Here is a 20,212-nt window from a genome sequence, read left to right on the forward strand (position 1 = left end):
TGCAATTTTACACTGTTATGCCCATCAAATGAGGGTTTCGAAAATGTCCCGGTTTTTATTGATGGACTCCAGGATTTGTCACGTTTTCTTATGCACATCAATCCACCCTAAGCGATCGTCTCCACTTCGTGCGATCCAACTTGCTAAGTGTGCAGTCCGCCAGCCATGCGGCAATGGAAAACGGCCATCAAATTAGTGGGCACCTCGATTCCTATGAAATTCGGAATTTAGGAAATGTCTCGTTAAGGGGACACATGATGTTCAAATGTAAATTTCTTATTACTGTATATTTCTTACTAAAAATGCTTCAATGACATTTCGATGCATATACCGAAAGTATAATTTCAACTTGGTGACAATTGTTTTATTAAATATTCATTTGATGCATGGTTTTTTTTTTGATTTATGGTTCATTTTGCGTTTATGTTTTTTGTCATTCTTTCATGATGGAATCTTAATAATAATTTTCCCTATTTTTATAGTATGTCAGAAAAGATCGCATCTTCCCTCACGACATGAGAAGACCGATCCCGTCATTGGAACATGATCAGCTTGCCGCATATGCAGCTCTCAGGCTGTTCAGCATACAGGTAATAAATACATTTCATTCTACGAAATTGATGTTTTTCACATGTGCAGGGCGTTTCGTATGGACAACATTCACTCTTACAAACGAGAATAATCAGAGTGCATAGAAAATGTTTGAGGGATCATAACTCTGTGACCCATTATTTTCATCCAGATTGGACTTGGATGTCCGGTTTAATGTGTACTGACAAGGAAAGAGTGCCGAAGTGTCGTCTTCACACAGTTTTGAAGAAATTGCCACTTATTCTACTCATTTAACTACTTGACGTGCAAGCATTTGGCAAGACATTTATTTATTTATTTATACAATATTGCTTGGCCGAGGCCTGTACAAGGGAAAGCGGTAGTGAAATTTGACAGAGACGATTGACGCTACAAAGGAAATCAGAAATTATTGTACAATCAATAATGTTTGACGGGAGGTTGTTCCAATCGGTGATATTCAGATTGAATATGCTCAAAAATGTAAAAAAATCCGGTATCATGGGTCACTTAAAAAGTAAAAATACTAATATTTGGATGCCAATGGAGGCCATGAATGAATTTGATAATGTCGCAACCATAGAATAATAGAGGGACGCCATTCAAACGACACATGATCAGGTACAGCACAGATAAAGAAAGAGGAAAAACAAAAGAAATAACTAGTCCCTGTATAGAAGAGAGAAGCTGGAGAGAGAGCAAAAAAGAAAAAGAAGAGCTAGGGTGTGTTTGAGAAGAGTGAAAAGATTTTTTATAGATATCGCCAAGAAGTGTCAGAGGTGATGAGTAGCCAAATTTTGTCATTTTTAATAATTTTTTGCGGATTTAATAATTGCACTCCGTGGCTAATTTTTTTAATGTGTTTATGGGTGAGATGAATGTACACAAATTTGTTCATAATTTTTTTGAGCATGACACCTTGGGATCCTTTGCTTGTGAAATGCAACTTACGTGCATGCCATGGGTGGAGATACGGGGCATTGGGGGGGAGCATTGCCAAAGCCTCCTAGAGAGACTTTGTAGTATCTAGGAGGCTTTGGCATTGCCCCTCCACCATCAAAAGTGAAGTCGACTGATATGATGCATATATGTTCAGATGAATTGACATCATCATCATTGTGCCCCCCCCCCCAGCAATACTGATCGTGCTCCCCCCAGACTTCCAAGTCTATCTTCGCCTATGGTGCATGCATTTCTTTCTATTAAATACCATCTTGGGAAACTGGCACATCGAATCACACTTGATGACTTTTTAGTGACCTGCATTTCCCAAACAATGCATTTTTCTGAGTGTCAGATAGACAAACAGTAATAATTTTTTTTCTCCGTTCTATTCGAAAACTGTAGGTTGTAGAGATGTTACTGCCAAAGCCCGAAGTGTGGCCAATTCGTGATGGGGTCGGCCACTTCGCGAATTGTCCAAGAGTTTTGGTCAAAGTCCGAATTGAAGACGTGATTCGGACTTTGATCGGCCATTCCGCGAAGTGGTCGGAGATCCCTGTCCAAAGCTCGATGCGCTGATGTAAAACAGCCCGGTAGGACCCAAATCCATTTTTTTTAATCGGCAACGTGTGATACGTGATTATATATAGCAGCTGTATTGGATTAGCTCCATGTGACGAGAGAGAAAAAAAGAGCGAAATTTGAGAGAAAAACTATTAAAATAATTATATACACATATATCGAGTTTTTCTGCCAAATTTTGGAGAAAAAAAAATGATTTCCGCATCGTGACTGCTGTTTGATGGACTGCCATAACTAACGTAGACATAATTACCATGACAAAATACGCCAACTTGTCGATGATCCCGAATCATGTCTTTTGTTATGGAACTTTGTCGAGCAGATAAAAATGTCTTCTTTCTCCCTGTCTCACATAATTAACGCTCTAGATAATAGGATAGCAATTAAAAATTTAATGCAATCAAGCCCTCGTTAATGCTTGTCAAACTTCCTGTCACGTTCGATAATTTCCATAGTTTTTCGTTATTATTAATGAAATGAATCTTCATATATTCAGTAGACTGATAATTAACTCTCGCAAAAATTTCAGTCAAGCTGTGGCAGCATAGACATACTGGTCATAATCGTGGTCGGGTTCCTCACTGGATTGAGGGTAAGTAAATGAGACACATCTAGCTTCTTAATTGAACATCTCGGAGTATCTTCACTTGCTGAAAATTTATAGTAAAGTATTTTTTTTTTTCTATCTTCCTGTTTCTTATTTCGTTGCAGGTTTACAGTGTCGTTTGCGTGTTTTCTTATTACAAAAAAGCCAAAAATGGAAGTTTGGATCTTTTTGATCATAGTGAGTTTTCTTATCTTATGATATTCATGACCAAACGAAAACGATAAAATATTGATTTCACTACATAATTGGTGCTTTAGATAAAACTATGACCTACTGTATTTCATTGAATTGTAGTCTTTACTTAAAATGCTAAATGCTAATAATATAAGGACAAAAAATAGATAATAAGGAAACTGATAGTACTGTTTTGCATAAATTTCTGTATTTTTAATATTTCGATTATAATTCAACGGATGGTGCTTACATTCTGTGCAGCTATTTGATTTGATATATGTGATCTAATTAACTTCAGTTGGAAAGCTAACAGTTCGGCATCTGTTCGCCATTTATTTACCAAATTTTCGTTAAAAAATTACTTTGTTGTTTTCTCCTTTTTATATTTGGTTTTTTTTTTATTCATGTTTCAATTTCATTTCATGTTGTTTTTTTCATCATGTTTTATTCATTTCAATTCACTGCACATGCAGTTTTTTCTCCGACTAAAATTTTCATAATTTTACTCCATATGAAATTTCAGGAAACATCGGTTTTTTTTGGGAATAGGTTGATGATTTTCGTTTGTTTTGTATTCAGGTTGACTATATTCACTGCAGATGTGCGAATATTACCCAATTTTTTTTCAATAAGAAATTGCATATAAAGAATTTTAAATCATTCAAAACATCTGTAATTTCTTTTTTGTTTTTTTAACTTTTGTCTGAACTTGATAAATTGACACATTATTGCAGTTTTTTATCTAATCAAAATTTTACTTAAATTTGTGGAATTTCTTTTCATTAAAATGATTCTAGTAGAAATAGTTTGCTGATTTGTTAAAATTGATAAGTTGAGGAGAAATAATTCTCTCGGCCATACCTTGTTCTTTTTCCCTTTAGAATTTTTTTCCATACTAACCAGCATCTCAAAAATCATCACCATGATATGAACCATCTTATATTGCTTTTTTTTCTTTGGAAAACAACGTAACTTCTTTGCACTTGAGTCAAAACTTACTTTAAACAAAATTGATTTATTTGTGCTTATCGTACGTCAAAATGCCCCTGAAAAAAAAATTATTTCGTTAATCCATAAATAAATAAATTAATTTGGGCCAATATCTTCAGGACCATTTGAGTTAGGTACGCATATATGAGGGGTTCAGCCTCTAGGGGCGGGACAGCAATATATATGATTGATTGATATATGAGGGGTTCACAGCCATAGTAGACCAAGTCCTTGAAAAAAGGGATAGTTAGCTCAGAAGGTGCAGCAAAGCAGCAGTCTGCTCTGTCGGCTCTACCATAGTGAGCCAAGTTCGCAGTTCACGCATTTTCTCAGTCGGCGTTTGTTTTCACAGCTTGTGAAGTCATACATAAAACTTTCACAGCCATACTGAACCAAATCCATTTTTGATCAGATTTTTTATGGCCTCGTTGATATTTTTCATTACATCAATCACTTTCAAGTCAAAACGAGTTGCGATTTTGAGTCTTCTGGAAAGGAATATGTTCCTGATTCATCATATGAATCATCGAATGACAATATTGTCAACAGTAGGTACGTAATATTGCAACTTAGATGGGGACGTGTTTGAAAGTGTTTGAATAAGGATTGCATCACATCAGCCACTTCAGACTCTAGAGGCAGACATACTCCTGGAAACAAAATTGACATTACAGACATTATTAATCATATAAAGTCATTTCCAGCCTATCAAAGTCGCTATTCCAGGCAAGATAATCCTAATAGAATGTACCTTCACCCTGATCTTTCGATTTGGAAGATGCACGACATTTATATAGAGGAATGTGGGGCAAAGAATACGATCTCCGTGAAAGAGAAATAATATTACAAAATTTTCAGCACAAAATTTAATTTACACTTCAAGCCACCAAGTTTAGATACATGTAAATTATGCAATGACATATCCACGAAGCTTTTAACAGAAAATGATTGAAATCACTAGAAAAAGTCTTGAAACTAAACGAGAGCTTCACTTGAGCAGGCTGAAAGTGAAAAATGAAAAGAAAAATGAAAACCGATAAGGATAAAGCCTCGAATGACACTCACTGCTGTACATTCGACTTGCGAAAAGCACTTCCTTTCCCTAAGCCAGAGGACTACAACCTTTTTCTAGTTGCGAGCACCTACCTGCACCCATCATTAAAGAAGAGCACCCTTACGGCAAATTTATGACTGATATCAGGATGATTTCAATCTTTTCATACAATTTGTACAAGGCGTTTACTTGCGACGTTGATCAAGTGCTCACGAGCACGAAATCAGACCAGAGCATCGAAGAACACCGTGGTGTTCGCGAGCAACGGGTTGAAGGTGCCCGTCCTAATCTTTCAGCCTCCATAGCTTATTGTAAACGCAATCTGTATGTTTATAACTTCCGCGTACATTCCTTCAATGATAATGTTGGATACATTTACGTTTGGGATGAAATGGAAGGGGAAGAGGTTCTCAAGACATTTCTAGCATTGTTGTGAGACACCTAAGAGAGAAAAACCTCTAAATATAAGGAAATAATTCTATGTTCCGATCCATGTGATGGCCAAAGCCGGAACATCAAAACGTCTCTTACACTGTTGAAACTAATCAATAGTACAGACATAGCGGCATAATCAATTGAACTCAAACTCATGAGGTGTCTGGCCACTCTTTTTACTTCCGAACGACGCAGACTTTGCCCTGATTGAAGCAGCAAGTCGCAAAAAATAACACATCTATGTTCCTTGTGACCGTAAGGAAATAATTAAGAACACAAAGAGGAGATGCCCAAAATTTTGCTTTACAGAAGTTAAAAATTCTGATTTTGTTTCTAACTACTTTGGAAGAAGCTGTCACTAATAGAAAGGGCACTGAGGGAGTTTGTGTCGGTTGATTGAATATCAGATGGCTGCGAGTTATGAGAGGTTGTTCCTTCGTGTAAGAGTTCAAAGAAACCCTCAATGAGGATCTACTTTTTCGTAAAATAAATTTGGAAAAGCAGGTTCGTGGACGAAAGTTGCTTTCTTTATCTCACGAAAGTCAAAATGTATTGTACGCGTACCGTAGGAAGATTTTTTTGACCAAAAAGAAAGACATGATGGATCTTCTCCCATACACATTCCGTCTATTCATTATGTATATTTCAAGAATCTTCCAGTGGAGACAAATACCAGGCTCCAAGCTACTTCCTTCAAAGTTGATGAATATGATAATATTTTGCACAGTGATTGATTTATGACAAATGGAAACATTTTTTATTCATTGTAATTGATTTGTAGTTTAAATATACCTAATGACAAATATATTACAATCAAGAATTTTTCATAATGTAAAATAAATCATAATAAAATGTTCTTCACTTACATTGTAGCATCATGCTTTTTCACGTAGAAGCTTCAATTCACAACCATAGTGAACCAAGTCCTCATTATTAAAGAAGGACTATAAATTTACAACAGAAACGCTGATTCATTATTTGTAAAAGCAGGGCGCTAAAAAAATGATAGTTTTAGCTAAACTTTGGCATATTTAATTACTTTACATCACTTGAACTGAATTAATTATCTATCAACAACTTTAAGGTGTTATTATATAATAAAGATAAATGGACTTGATCTACTATGGTTGAGAACCCCTCATATGTACCTTAGATCTTGAAAAAAGAAACATTAAAAACAATTTTAACCGGTTAAAATTATTGAAGCCCGTATGTCAATTTACTTTCATGCACCTTATGATTATAGCATAACGCAAGGATAACATTTTGATCTGGGAATTTCCATTATTTATTCATAAAATTAAAAGAGAATTTGATGCATTTTATTTCTTATTCAAAGTATTCAAATCACACGTGGATCTCAGAATTCTTTCTCTGAATTATGTGTGTGTTGAAAGTGGTAAAAATCAGGATTTAAATTTAAATATTGCCGTGAATATTTCACTCTGAAACATAGAAGGTGATTTGTTTGACTCATGAAATGCGAAACTAAAATATTATGGACATAAGCTGTAAGTAAGTACCATATAAAAATTAATTTTGCATCTTAATACATGTACAGCCCATTGAGAAATGAAGGAACATACTGTATCAGAAATCCACGAATTATTTGAAACCTTTGTCTTATTGGAAGGATGCTTCTACGATCAACAAATGGTTTGCGAGTTGAAAGGTTTACAAGAGGACGTTCATGTGTACCCTGTATAGAAAACAGGTAGTCATACCTTGAAAAAACTGATCTCGTGCTTGATCTGAAAGATGATCTACATATTTAACCTGCAAGCGTTAGCATAACCTTATAACATGCACATATGAGGAGCTTATTTTCAAAAGCGAATATGCCTACTTTTTTTCCGTAATGTACCTTTTTGCGGTTTATGAATCTTTGGAATAAGCTCTGTCAGATTATGCAACTGGGATTATTCAAACGGAAATATTTTTGGTAGAAATTACGATGTGAAGTCAGTCGTTTCTATCAAAAGGAAACATATATCCTCCTGTTTTTTCATACATTTCGATATTTACCATCTCTCGATAACGGACAAGCATGGGACCGAAAATTTTCCTCTCTAACGAGATGTGTCCAGTCGATGTAATTCAAAATTGCGCCCGTGGAGGTATTCGCTAACGAGAGTGTCCGCTATGGGAGGTTCTACCGTTGAATGATCGTGTTTCTTATGTTAATGACGAGAGGGCAGTAAGGGTACCTTAATGGGCTAGTTAAAACCTAGTTAAAATCTAGAATCAACAGGCGACGTAGAAATTTCCAATTTTTCACACTTGTGTGACCAGAACAAATTTTAATTAAAAGTTAACATTTGAACTAATTTTCTTTTAGTACGAAACATTTTGAAAATTCATACGTGAAAAACTCTCTTGAATATTGATCAAGAAACATAGCATTTAAATATTTAAATATTCTATCATTCGCACATGTTACCTGTTGGGCTATTTTCTACTTTTTTTAAAGCAAACGTATTCCGGAGGAATATGTTTTTTACTTTCATTGTAAATTTAGCAACAAAGGAAATGTTGCCTTTAGAAAATAAGCTTCTCGTATTATTTGTATAAGCATCTTATTCAAAGAAAAATACCCGAAAAGCAGGAAAAAAAATCGTTGTCCATTCGTCATAATATGAGGTTAAGATTATATGAGGTTGTTAACAGGGTTATATATAAAGTCAGAATGGCGTAAGTCGATTAATCCTCGTTTTGAGAAGAAGGCTTCTCCAGAATATTGTTGTCATAGGTTTCCCATGTCAAAAGTATTATGATTTCATAATCTAGAGGCGAACTATTGAAGCTGAGACTTGGTTAATTTTTCTTTCAACAGTTTATCACTTCTAGATTGAATTTCTGGACTAGAATCAGAATTGTAGAGAATGTAATTTACACCATTTTCACTTTAACCTCCTCATATACTGATAGCTACTTATGGATATTATAAGCAGTTCATACTTCTAACTTGATAGCTATAAATGCTTCTAATTGTATGTGCAGTGTACAAATAAATTTAAATTTTTCTTTCGATATGTACAGGAAACGCCACAGGAGATTCCGAAGCGTCTTCGAGGATCGAAAGATTGAAAATCTTGGACGATTACGGACCTAAATCGTTCACTGCTCCTCGGTAAGATCTCATTACAGTAGAATCTCGACTATCCGGCCTAGTCTATTTGCGCCATGACGTCGCAAAATCATTTGAGCTTTCACCAAACTTCGCTAAATTTGTTGCCAATTTGGCGATATTTACACAGAAATGCGTCAATTTTCATTTTTACATAAGATAATGACTATTTACAGGCGAAAAATGACATGATAAATGGTAAATAAGAAATATTTACATATTTTTGTAACAATATCTATATTCTTGGACTTCCTTTTTCTGTAATAAATTTTTAAAACGTACAGTACAACACATAGCAAACATTTACATCATGTATACATTTATGTATAAAGTACTGACCCGTACCAAATATCCAAAAATATGAATAGGAGTGGTTTTTGGAATTAAAATGGTGTTTTTGATGGTATGGGGGAAGAGCGGGGGTAGAACGTGAGCATTTATAGACCTCCGGCCTATCCGGCTTTTCTGTTATCCGGCCTGCCCTTCCATTAGGCCGGATAGTCCAGAGTCTACTGTACTTATTATATGATGCATCTGCATACTATTTTGAGTTTACGAGAAAATTCATTTTCTCATTTCGGTTCTTTTGAAATCTGTTAAAGATACATTTGATGTATAAGTTTGTCTTTCAAATGCATAAACAGTAGGACTGGTCCGATTAATCGATTAATCGGGTCGGTAAATCGATCAGTTGTTGGTCGCAGTTAAAAATTTCAGTTGAGTTAATCAAGTAGAACACACACACACACACACACACACACACACACACACACACACACACACACACACACACACACACACAATCCGATTAAAATTTAATTAAAACTTTCAATAGAAGTTTATAATTTAACTGAATTTATCAACATTTCAGATAAGGGACAATATTTAAAAATATTTGGATCCGTATTGCGGTAAAATTTTTCGACACGAGGAAACACAAGTTGATTCAACGAAAACTGGTGAGAATTTCAATTCCAAATTGAGTTTGATGGAGGGGAGTTTTAAAATAAAATCCCAAAATGAATTTACTTCACTGTGAATAGCAGTTTTCTTATTCAGGAAACATCAGCTCCTTTGGTTAGACCTTTGAAACCCTTGGCTAGACAGTGTATGCTTGATTTCCGTCGTACATTACGCGCATCGTAATGTAAAGCTGTTTAAAGTGAAAATTGCTACTATTATATTTATTTGAACCATTCTTTTTGTTGTTCAATGTACAGATCGAAAAGAAACGGAGCTTTCATGAGTCGAGGTGAAAGGAGCAGACCCGGATCGATGACGGGCTCGACGCAGTTCGAAGAGGAATCTTCCGAGTTGAAGATTCAAGCGGCGGATATGCCCATGGAAATGCAGAGGGCGGCCATGTTCAGCGCTACCCAGGCCTTGAAGTTGTACAGTACCGAGAAGCACATAGCCGAGAGCATTAAGCAAGACTTTGACCAGATGTATCACCCGACATGGCATTGCATAGTCGGTCGGAACTGGGGGAGTTGCGTCACTCACTCAAAGCAGTGCTACATTAGGATGTCGTGTAAGGACCTCACCATACTTCTTTACAGGTCTACGTGACCGAAACAATTACCGTTTTTGTCTTTCGATATTTAATTGAAAACGGCGGGATCATTGACCGCCATTGGTGCTGTATTTTCGGAATCCCAAGTTGATCCGAAGTTTTGGGCGTAATCTACACTGAATCGATAATACAAGCGATGCAGGTGTTACGGTAAATGTGAAAAATCGGTTATTATTATGCTTACCTAACAAGTCTTGGTAAGTTTGATAAATTTACCACTTTCACCGGTGAAAACGCATATTAAAACAAGTGTTGTTGGTAAATTTGATAAATACATGAAACTTATTGCCTTTATCAGTGATTATGCATAATACCCTAGTATAATTGATAAATATGAAAAATATTACAAATGAGTTTAGTATGTATGATGGATACAGACGGATCCCCAATATAATGATAACAAATTTTACGATAGTACCGCGATGTAATGATACAATACATGTATGAATAATCATATATATTGTATCACACAGTGCGATTTATCATATTTACCAATGACGCAATGCTTTGGTATTATACATAATCACCGGTAAAAGGGATAATTTTTTTTAGTACTCATTAAATTTACCAACGGCGATCGGGCTATCCATCACCGCCGGCGAAAGTGATGAATTTAGGGAAATTTATCAAACTTACTAAAATGCTTGGTAAGTATGCGTAATAACCAATGACTTATGTATAGTAACTGCATTTGTCACATTTACCGAAACACTGACACGAATTGGTTAAAAAAAAAACCCTGTTTTTTTCTTACTTGTGTGCCTAAAATAGAGGTTACCGTCTGGGTCCGCGGACTCGATCCGGTTGAAGAACATTGGTAACAAGTTCTACCTATCGAGCCTGAGGCGACCACCGATAGATGGTGATTTAATTTCACACCCAACGCCATTGGTAGTAAATTGCTATATGGCAGTATATGACACCAGAGTTGGCGTGCGGTAAAATAGTAGCTACTGGCTGTAGCGATAATACTTCGCACTGCGCATCAATGGCGCTGATGAGCCAGCCTGGATTTTTCCAGTAGCTATAGCCTTGGGGGATCACGGCGTCTCGTCACCAACTTATGCGAACAGTTTTCTATGCCTCCGTCACAAACTCGAATTTGAAAACCAATCAAATGAACAATGTGTTCTCACCGATGCATTTTGGTGTAATTATTCGACCAAACGATTATTGTTTAAGAGCTTTTTAATTTATGTAATTATTTCACGTTTGTTATAAAGCGATTATTTATTTTTTGTGGCATAAAACATTATTCAAATAAAACGATATTTTTTTGTGTTGATGTTTGTTTTTTTTCTTACTTGTGACGTAAAATAATTCTTTACGATTATCTTCTTATGTTCATATATTTTTACGCATTTTTGCACCTACGCGAAAAATATCAGCAGCAAAGACACAGTTGTAGAAATTGAATTTTCTTCATGAGGCTAGACGCTAGAGAGCACGGGGTCTTCAACCTTTCTCTAGTCGTGAGCACTGTTTGTATCCATCATCAAAAGAAGAGCACCCTTTTCGGCAAGTTCGACATACGACTGCATAAAATTTATATGATTTAAACCCTATAACGCCATTTGTACATGTTTAATTGGAACGTTGATCAAGAGCTCGCGAGCACGAAATCGAACACAAGTATTGAGCACTCTGAGTGCTTCAGGGAGCACTGTGGTGTTCGCGAACAACGGGTTGAAAAAGTCTGCGTTAGAGAATACGTGCTAAAATTATGGCTCGAAAGCCAAATGTGGCCATCTGATGGGAATCAGAAAACCCAATTTGATCATTAGTAAAATTTGAGTTCGGAATGAGCTAATAACCGCGAGCCGAAACATAGTCAAAAGAGCAACTACATCAAAAGAGCACGTAGTTATTGTAATTTCTAGTGTTATTTTTAATTTTTTGTGTGATGAAATGATTGGATATCTCTCTTAGTGGCTATTATTTTTTAATTTTAATTTCCACTGTGAATAGTGCAATAAGGTTGAATGACTAGGACCCACCACCAGAAACAAAAATATGCTCTGATTTTCGAAGCGAGCACCCATTTTGGCATCCTCCACTCTGTGATTCTGAATAGAAAAAAAGAAATTCGGAACACAGAGCACCACAGACCCGCTTGCTCTTCCGACGAATGGCCTTTCGACACACGTAGTTTATATGAAATCATAAGAATCAAAATCTGTTTTGGCACAGGGTCCCTCGAATTACGTAGGAACTCTCTCTCTCTGAGATACTTTTCAGATTCAATATACTAACGTTGTGCATTTGATACATTAAAAGGCTTGGGTTGAAGACCCCTGTCGCAGAGGATTGCCCTCCAAGAACTAAGATAACGAATTAACGTTTTCATCCATGCTGTGACTCTTTGCATGATTGATCTATGTATCTAAATGCAGCTTCAAATTACGATAATTAAGATATCTTGCCTAAGGTTACAAGAATATAGCTCTCTTCTTGGTCAGACGAATTGGTAAAAGGTGAAAAGTGCATTAGGGAATTCCATCCCACCGTTTCATTTCGGGATTCATGCCGCATATAATTCTTTAAAAAAACAACAAAAAAAACTACCACGACCCCATTGCTGTCTTCAGATTCACCACTGCACATGATTGCTTCATGACACATTTGTAGCGTATCGGTGTCAAGAAAAGTCCCCTTCGTTGAATGTGATGTGGTTCTGGAATGAAATCATCTAAGGGTAGATTCACATCTACAGACACTGACCGTGTCGTGTCAGACATAGCAAACATTCTTGAACATAAAACCAGTGAGCGTATTCATATCTATCGTATCGTGGCTACGCAAACGCAGGCAGACATATTTATGCTAAAAAATGTTTGTCGTGTCTGACACGACAGGGTGATTGTCTGTGCATTATTTGAGTCCACCCTTAGCGTACTTTCCTGTGGCATTGCAACAAAAAAAAACATTTCTTCGTGAATTTGTTGACTGTATCCTCGTGAAATAGATGCAGTAAATAAACTGTTGACGTTTGCCGTTAAAAAGGCCATGATTTCACGGGCAAGGATGTTGTTTTGGAATATCTCACGAAATTCGTCGAGTTGATGATCGTCTTTGTTGCAGGTTAGGTAACGTTTCGACGCCTTCCAATTTCTTCGGAATTCTTCTCTTCATACTTTTTTTTTTCATTTGAAAGGCTGAATTCCAGAATTTAGATCGGAGAAGACACGATGCCGAAAATCACTGCCTCCTCTTCCACGTGCTTGCTGAAACCGAACAAGAGGATCCAGAGAGAGTTGGAAGAAATTCGATTGGACCCGAACGGCAACTTCACGGCAACACCCGTCGCAGAAAACCTGCAAGAATGGGAGGCCAAAGTCCACGGTCCTCCGGGCACTCCTTACGAAGGAGGAGTTTTCAAGGTGAGGATAGACTTACCCACCGACTACCCTTACAAACCTCCCAAAGTGACGTTCCTGACGAGCATCTACCACTGCAACATCGACAGAGAAGGCAGGGTGTGCCTGGACATACTCAAGCAGAAGTGGAATCCTTCGCTGACCATAAACAAAGTGCTCCTGTCCATAAGTTGCCTGATGGAAGAGTGCAATCCCAACGACTCTCTGGAAGGCGAAATCGCGGCCCTGTACCTGAGGGACAAACGAGAACATGATCGGATGGCGCGATTCTACACCGACTGCTTCGCTAAAATTCCCGATGACGGTCCTTCACCTGTTTGATGGCATCGTTTTCGAATCGATATCCGTGTCTATCATGTATATTTCCGCCACCGAATGACCCTATGTAGAATTCCAGTACCGAGAATCTATCCCTCGAATGATATGACTGCGCGTTTATTCTCAACATAACGATGCATCCAAATTCGTCCGACTTCTCGTTGAAAGCTATTTATTATACAGAAATGATTTCTTGTACAGAATGATAACAATAAAAGTACAATCTTTACAACTGGACAAGTTTTTGTTTTATTTTTAGCCTAAAACTTTAGCTTAAGTTTTATGAGATAGTGTTTCTTAACATTTTTACACCCGTGGGTTCCCTTTGAATCTTATTTTATTCCCGTGGCCTCCTTGTCTTATCCAGGACCTTCCTCATCAATGAGAGAAACCCTTCCAGCTTATTTAATTGATTTTTTTTCGAGAAAATTCGTTGACAACTTGAAAATTTTATGAGTCAAGTCGGCTGTTCAGTGATTCTTCTCGTGGACAGGGCCGGACATAAGCAGGTGCGATCGCACCGGGCCGCAAACTGTTGAGGGCCGTGTAAAACAACTTTTTAAAACTCTATATATAACTGCTTTAAAAAACTGCAACTTGAAGCTCTGTCTATCTATTGATGAAAGTATGTCGATTTACAAACAGACATACGCAGGCCCATCACGGTGAATCCGTGCCACCTCCCTCTCCCCCATCATCCTTAAATGAGGCCTTGATTTTTAACAGGACCACAGACTTTTAGCTGACTATATTATCGATTTTCCATAAAATTTATATTAGTTTTAAATATTAGGAAAATATGAGACCATACCTAATTTCTCCAGAGCAGTGTCACCTTGACGCATGGACTCAGCCGGTTGCGGACGTGGTAGAACCCCTTAATACATAAGTTAATACTAAGTCTTAGGACGGGGTTCTCCAGAGCAGAGGGGGCTCTGAAAAATTCAGTCTGGTTAAAATTTTTGAGAATGTAAATTGGTGGGCAGGCATTTTCAACCAAGTAGGGGCTTAAAAGAATCACTTTTCTTGAGGGGCGGGGACATAATGCTATTGAGATGGACAGAGCTCAGGGGCGTCTCAAAAGCATTCCCCAAGCAAAGTAATTTTTTAGCCCCCTTCCCCACGTTAAAAGCGCCTGCCTACCAATTTTCACGGGTAAGTTAACGACAACGTAAGTGACAGAGTACGTGAATAATCGAGTTGGACTGAGGAAAAAAAAAATTTTTTTTTTGGCTTTATATATATACATATCAGTTGTAGACTTGGAGCACAGATGGCAGCACTAAAGTATTATTGAAAGAAGAAAAAACGAAAATTTTCCTCAAAATAAAACAACTGTCCATACTTTTGAAAAAAAAAAAAACAACCACCAACAACAACACACCAATAGGAAATTATTTACCCCGGGGAAGGAGGTTTATTTTCAAAAATAAATACAGCATTTCAATCTTTGTAGATGTGTAATCAAAGGTTCTATATTTGTAAAAACAGATGGCAGCACAAATCAGAAAACGTTTTCCTTTTCGCTTGATCAAAATAAAATGCAAAAAATCGATTGAAATTGACAAGCTACTATCACTAATCCATCGGAATCGGGGCTGCTCCGGGTGTTCGGGTAACCAGTGTTTTGTAGGGGGTGCACAACCTATGGTTAGCAAGATAAATGCGGAACCGCTGGTGGAACAGCGGCAGGTGTTCCGGTGGAATGGTATCAATACACATGCAACACGACAAATGCTTCGGATGACCATATTTCCCTCATTAAAAAAAAAAAAAAATTATCGGGACTAATACCGGATATCGCCAATTATCACCTAAAAATTGTCTAAGTCAAGTGAAGTTATCAATTACAGCCAAAAAAATATTTTCAAATGTTTCTAAAGTTGCCAAATATAGCCAAAAAATTGTTCAAGGCAAGTGAAAAAAAATAGTAAACATCACACACGCACACACACACAAATAAAGTTGCCAACCATCGCTAAAATTGCTGGAAAATAGCCAATAGTTGGACATCGAGGACAACTGCAAGTGTTTATTTCACAAGGCAAGAATAGGCAAGAATTTAATTCACCAAAAAAACCTCATATTACAAATATGTGAGATGAACATTGACTATCAATTATTATAATAATTAGTCATAATTATGATAATACAATTTATAAGTTGTGGAACTAATCACATGATTTCCGCAAAGACTAAAAATTCAAGTTTCGTTCAAAATCGAAAAAAAAAACACGAAACACATTTTATAAATAAGTCGGGACGCCAAAATTACTGGAACGCCGCGTCAAACACGGGACACATGGTTATCCTATTCTGGCCCGCTAGCCGCATATATGGCTCACGGACTGAAAAGCTTATGCACCCGCTGCACTTATATAAGCAGATCACAAACAGATGTTGAACAGGACCACGACTAGATGCTTGACCAACTAATCAAGAACGCATTCTGCTCCCTTCTCTGTAATGGTGAGAGAGAGGTTAAAGAGTTGAGAGAGAAATCTGCGCCCTTCTGGTCCGGCCCCAAGTTCATCATGCCATCTTTTCCTCCTTTAGTTGCGGCCCAGCAGCCCTCGAAAATTTTCAGTTTCGAACTAAATATTTCCTGAATGTGGTTATTCTAAGAAAATTCTGCTCGACAGATGGCAACAATTTAGTTTCCTAAACGTTTCAATAGATGTCAGCACGAGTTTGAATTTTATTTGGGAAATAAACGCGCCAAATTTCAACTACAGTAAATATGAAATTTAGTTTAAATTTGGTGCGTTTGTTTTAGGATTATTTGATCCAACTTTGGTTACCAGATTTGTCCTCATTTTCGTTGCCATCCTAAAGCCGTATCCCAGTGCTTTAGCGTGGCTTTTTCTTGGTCTCGAAGCAGGCGTTTTCTTGGGGGCCACACCTTGAAGGAGGGAAGACGGGGGGGGGGTGCCTCCTCTTTCCTCCGATTTTACAGATTGTTTCAAACAAAAAACTGTCAAAATTTTTAAGAAATATGCAAAATAATTGCAATTTTTTTTTGTGGTTGACTCCATTCGACTCGGGGTCCCGGCAACGGGAAGAAAGGGGAGGGCACAAATTTTACCCTTTATTTTTACCCCTTCTTTATAATTACAAGGGCAGCCAAAATACGTGTTTGGCGGCTGACCAAGCATCTAGTTGCTGCTCTGCTCACAGTAACAGCGCTACGCTGCTGCTACCAACGCAAGAATCGATTTTGGGTTAAAAATAAGATTAACGCTTTGCTGTCATTTGTTTTTGTCACTTTCTTGGTACAGTTTGTAATTGGCCCATGGAAGTTTGTTCCTTTGCAGATTTTGTATCGCTTATGAGTTCTGCCGAGAAGTCGAATTCAACGGGCTTCGCTATTGTCGTAAGGAGGCCATTCTAACAATGAAATACCGTTGTTTGTTCTTCGAGGAGACAACTTACTGGTGCTGCCATTTACTTTCCATATTTAGAAGGTAAAAGCTTGAGTTTTCACGTTTTCAGTATCTTGTTGTTGGTCTGCCTGCTCTCTGCGTAGATACTTTTTTTAAATGGGAGACCGGTAAATTTGATAAATGCTAAAAATATTGCACGTAATGATTAGAGCCCGGAAGTTGAAGCAAAATGCCATAAATGCCTTTTTTTGAATATTTTCGAACATATTTTTTTTGTTTGTAAAAATGCGTTTTTTGAAAATTTCTCGCCATAAATGCCTATTTCGATACTGTTTTATGTTTATTCGTGAATTTTAGAGGCCTTATTCTTTAGAACTTAAAAATAATTTTTATGTTTAAAATCTTACCCTTAGTACGAATCAAGGTGCTCGGTCGATTGCCATCAAAAATGGAAAAGTTTGAATTTCCGTGTTCCCGCCGATAAGCCGATTGCCCTCAGTCGCATTTCGCTATTGTAGGTGATTGGGGGGACTTATAAAATGTTATGTATTTTTAATCATTAATAATATATAAAAAATATGCGCAATTTTTGGTTAAAAAATTGGAAGGACGATGTGTTGATGCGCATGCGAGAAGAAATGTTTTTTACTAGCGTCCTCTGCTGTTCACTTAAAACACTAATTTCTAAATTGATGCATGTCACAGGAATACATTACCTCTTTTTTTTTTTTGAAAAAAATTATGTTTCAAGTTATTATTTTGATTAAGTTTATCATAAATAAGCTTAATTATGAAGAAATTTGTGTTGCAGTTAAATATCGGTTAATACATTTCTAATATTTTTGAATTGGGCAAACTTTGTTCCGTTTCGAGACAGTTTAAGTTTCGATTTTGTGCGTCTCGAAGTAAATTAGACTTATATTTTAGCGCCATCTATCTTTGAGTTTATATACAATTTTCAAATTTTACGTATAAGTTTATTAAGCATTTTTTTCACTTTCTATCGTTTTTTTTTAATCTGAGAAACCAGTTTCTCAATAATTTCCAAATAACTGATTATTTTGATGAGTTTTACTCACTTATAAAATAATCGGATATAGTTAAATATCTGTCAACACGATGCTTTTTCTGCCTTAATAAGCCACAACCATTAAAAAAAAAACGCTGAAAAGATTTGGTGGTCATTGCAATTGTATGCTATTTCTCTCTCGTAGCGTTTATGTATGTAGGAACCAAAAATGCGGAAAGGGAGGAAGGGGCAAATCTATTGCCTCTGGGGCATGTAAAAAATTCAACAGAGAGGGGTGGGAGCTGACATGGCTGTAGCACTAGAGGCCCACGTTATCTTGGTTTCACATTTTTGCATAATAAATAAAAGCATTGCAAACAGCAAACAACCACGACAAGTTGTTTAGATGTGCAAAAATCATCTCTAGAATTTGAGAGATGTTTTTTTTTTAAATCGATGCAAACCGAATACAAAGCTGGATATTTTAAAAAAATTGAGAAAAAATGGCGTTATTATTAAATATTTCTTTTAAATAATTCCATATGAAAATGTTTTACTTTTCATGTAGTTATTCTTTCGTTCCACCTAGCACTGTTTTGCATGTCAGAAAATTAAATAGTAAGTATTCGATTGAATAGAGTTATGACCTAACCTTAAAGGATGACTAACACCTTTTTTTTGGCATAAATAGTCAACTTAGCTAATATATAATGCAGTTATTATTATCTCAGTGAGAGCATTCAATTTATTTTCTAATTTTCGGACACTTAATATCGCAAACAGATACTTTTCCTCTTTTTCCCATTAAATAAATGTCTTTTCTCTGTTCTTTGTCTTTTTAGTGCCTATTAAAGGGATTTTTAGTGCCATTTGCCTGTTTATTTTGACCATTTTTTGTGCCTAAACTTCCGGGCTCAAGTAATAATAATTTGATGAAATGATACGTTATATCGGGGTAATTCGTCTCGTGAAATTTGTTTAATGAGAGTTTCATTATATCGGAGGACAATCGTAAAATTTGTTGAATAGTAGTTCTTTATATCGAGTTTTGATTGTAGAATTCGTTAAATAGGAGTTTGTTACATTGCTGTCTGTTTTTATGCTCACAAAACCTTTGAAAATTCGTTAAATCAAAGATTTTGTTCGATGAAAGTGCGTTATAACGGGGTAAGATTGTAAATATTATTAAATAGGAGCTCGTTACATCAGGACACGATTTCAAAAATTGTCATATAGGAGTTTTATCGGGGATGTTCGGAAAAATTCGTTAAACCAGTCTATTATATACGATTCAGACTCAATTCCCAACTACGGTCATCTAAACAATAATCCTTATTATGGTAATGGAGCCAATTTATCATATTTACCAACACTAAATGACGATTATGCATAATAACCGGCAAATGTGATGAATTTAGTACGAGAAGATCTCATACTAAATTCATTTAGTACGAGATCGTAATTCATTAGTAATTCATTCGTACGAGAAGATTCTCGTAGTATTCCCGAGATTTATCATGTTTACCAACGAATCTTGGATATTATGCATAATCGCCGGTAAAAGTGATGAAATCAGGGAAATTTATCAAACACTTACCAAAATGGTCATTGACTATGCATAATAACCGATTATTATGCGTTATAACGGGATTTATCGCATACATATATCTAACATAGACAGTGAAACCCCGATATGGCGATATTCTGCGGGCCAAGAAAAAATATCGCTTTATAACGAGAGGCAACATACGAAGGACGTGGGTTCGATTCCCCGCAGGGGCAGTTGAATTTTCTCTCTTTCCGAAATATATCTTCGCAACTGCCAGTTGTTAAATACCTTCGTATAGTAGAGGAGAGTGACGTCATCCTTGTATAGAGAGGCAACATTGTCATCAAGTGCCACCATAGTTATGCTGATGTTGGCATGTTTTCTAAATCTGGGTTGTTAGTACCCTCAGTAAACATGCTTTAATGCATTAATTCATCGCCAAAAACTGTTATTAAGTAGTTGATTAATGAAATTCATTCAGGTGCATTATCCCTGTAAAGAAGTTTTACGTATTGCACTATA

General features: G+C 36.5%; 2 protein-coding genes across 3 annotated transcripts in view; both read left to right on the forward strand.

The window, feature by feature from the left end:
• The window catches only part of LOC149087801 (uncharacterized), a 63,591-nt gene extending 52,252 nt beyond the window's left edge, over positions 1–11,339 (forward strand). The window contains exons 5-9 of one of the 2 annotated variants that reach the window (XM_089231717.1): positions 483–590; positions 2,624–2,686; positions 2,806–2,878; positions 8,394–8,484; positions 9,702–10,147. In XM_089231717.1, coding sequence (XP_089087843.1) covers positions 483–590; positions 2,624–2,686; positions 2,806–2,878; positions 8,394–8,484; positions 9,702–10,050 — 684 coding nt within the window. In that variant the 3' untranslated portion in view covers positions 10,051–10,147. Of the gene's footprint in view, positions 1–482; positions 591–2,623; positions 2,687–2,805; positions 2,879–8,393; positions 8,485–9,701 lie in introns of both variants that reach the window. The other variant, XM_089231718.1, reaches the window with a different exon arrangement.
• A 1,903-nt stretch (positions 11,340–13,242) lies between these two features.
• Positions 13,243–13,752, forward strand: LOC149087802 (uncharacterized). The gene has a single exon (XM_089231969.1). The coding sequence runs from the start codon at positions 13,243–13,245 to the stop codon at positions 13,750–13,752; it is 510 nt and encodes a 169-aa protein (XP_089088095.1).
• Positions 13,753–20,212: the final 6,460 nt, after the last annotated feature.

The sequence above is a fragment of the Pholcus phalangioides genome, unplaced genomic scaffold (genome assembly GCF_987345545.1).
Source record: "Pholcus phalangioides strain wild (caught in Gottingen) unplaced genomic scaffold, Ppha-v1.0 ptg000004l_1, whole genome shotgun sequence".
Taxonomy (NCBI): Eukaryota; Metazoa; Arthropoda; class Arachnida; order Araneae; family Pholcidae; genus Pholcus; species Pholcus phalangioides.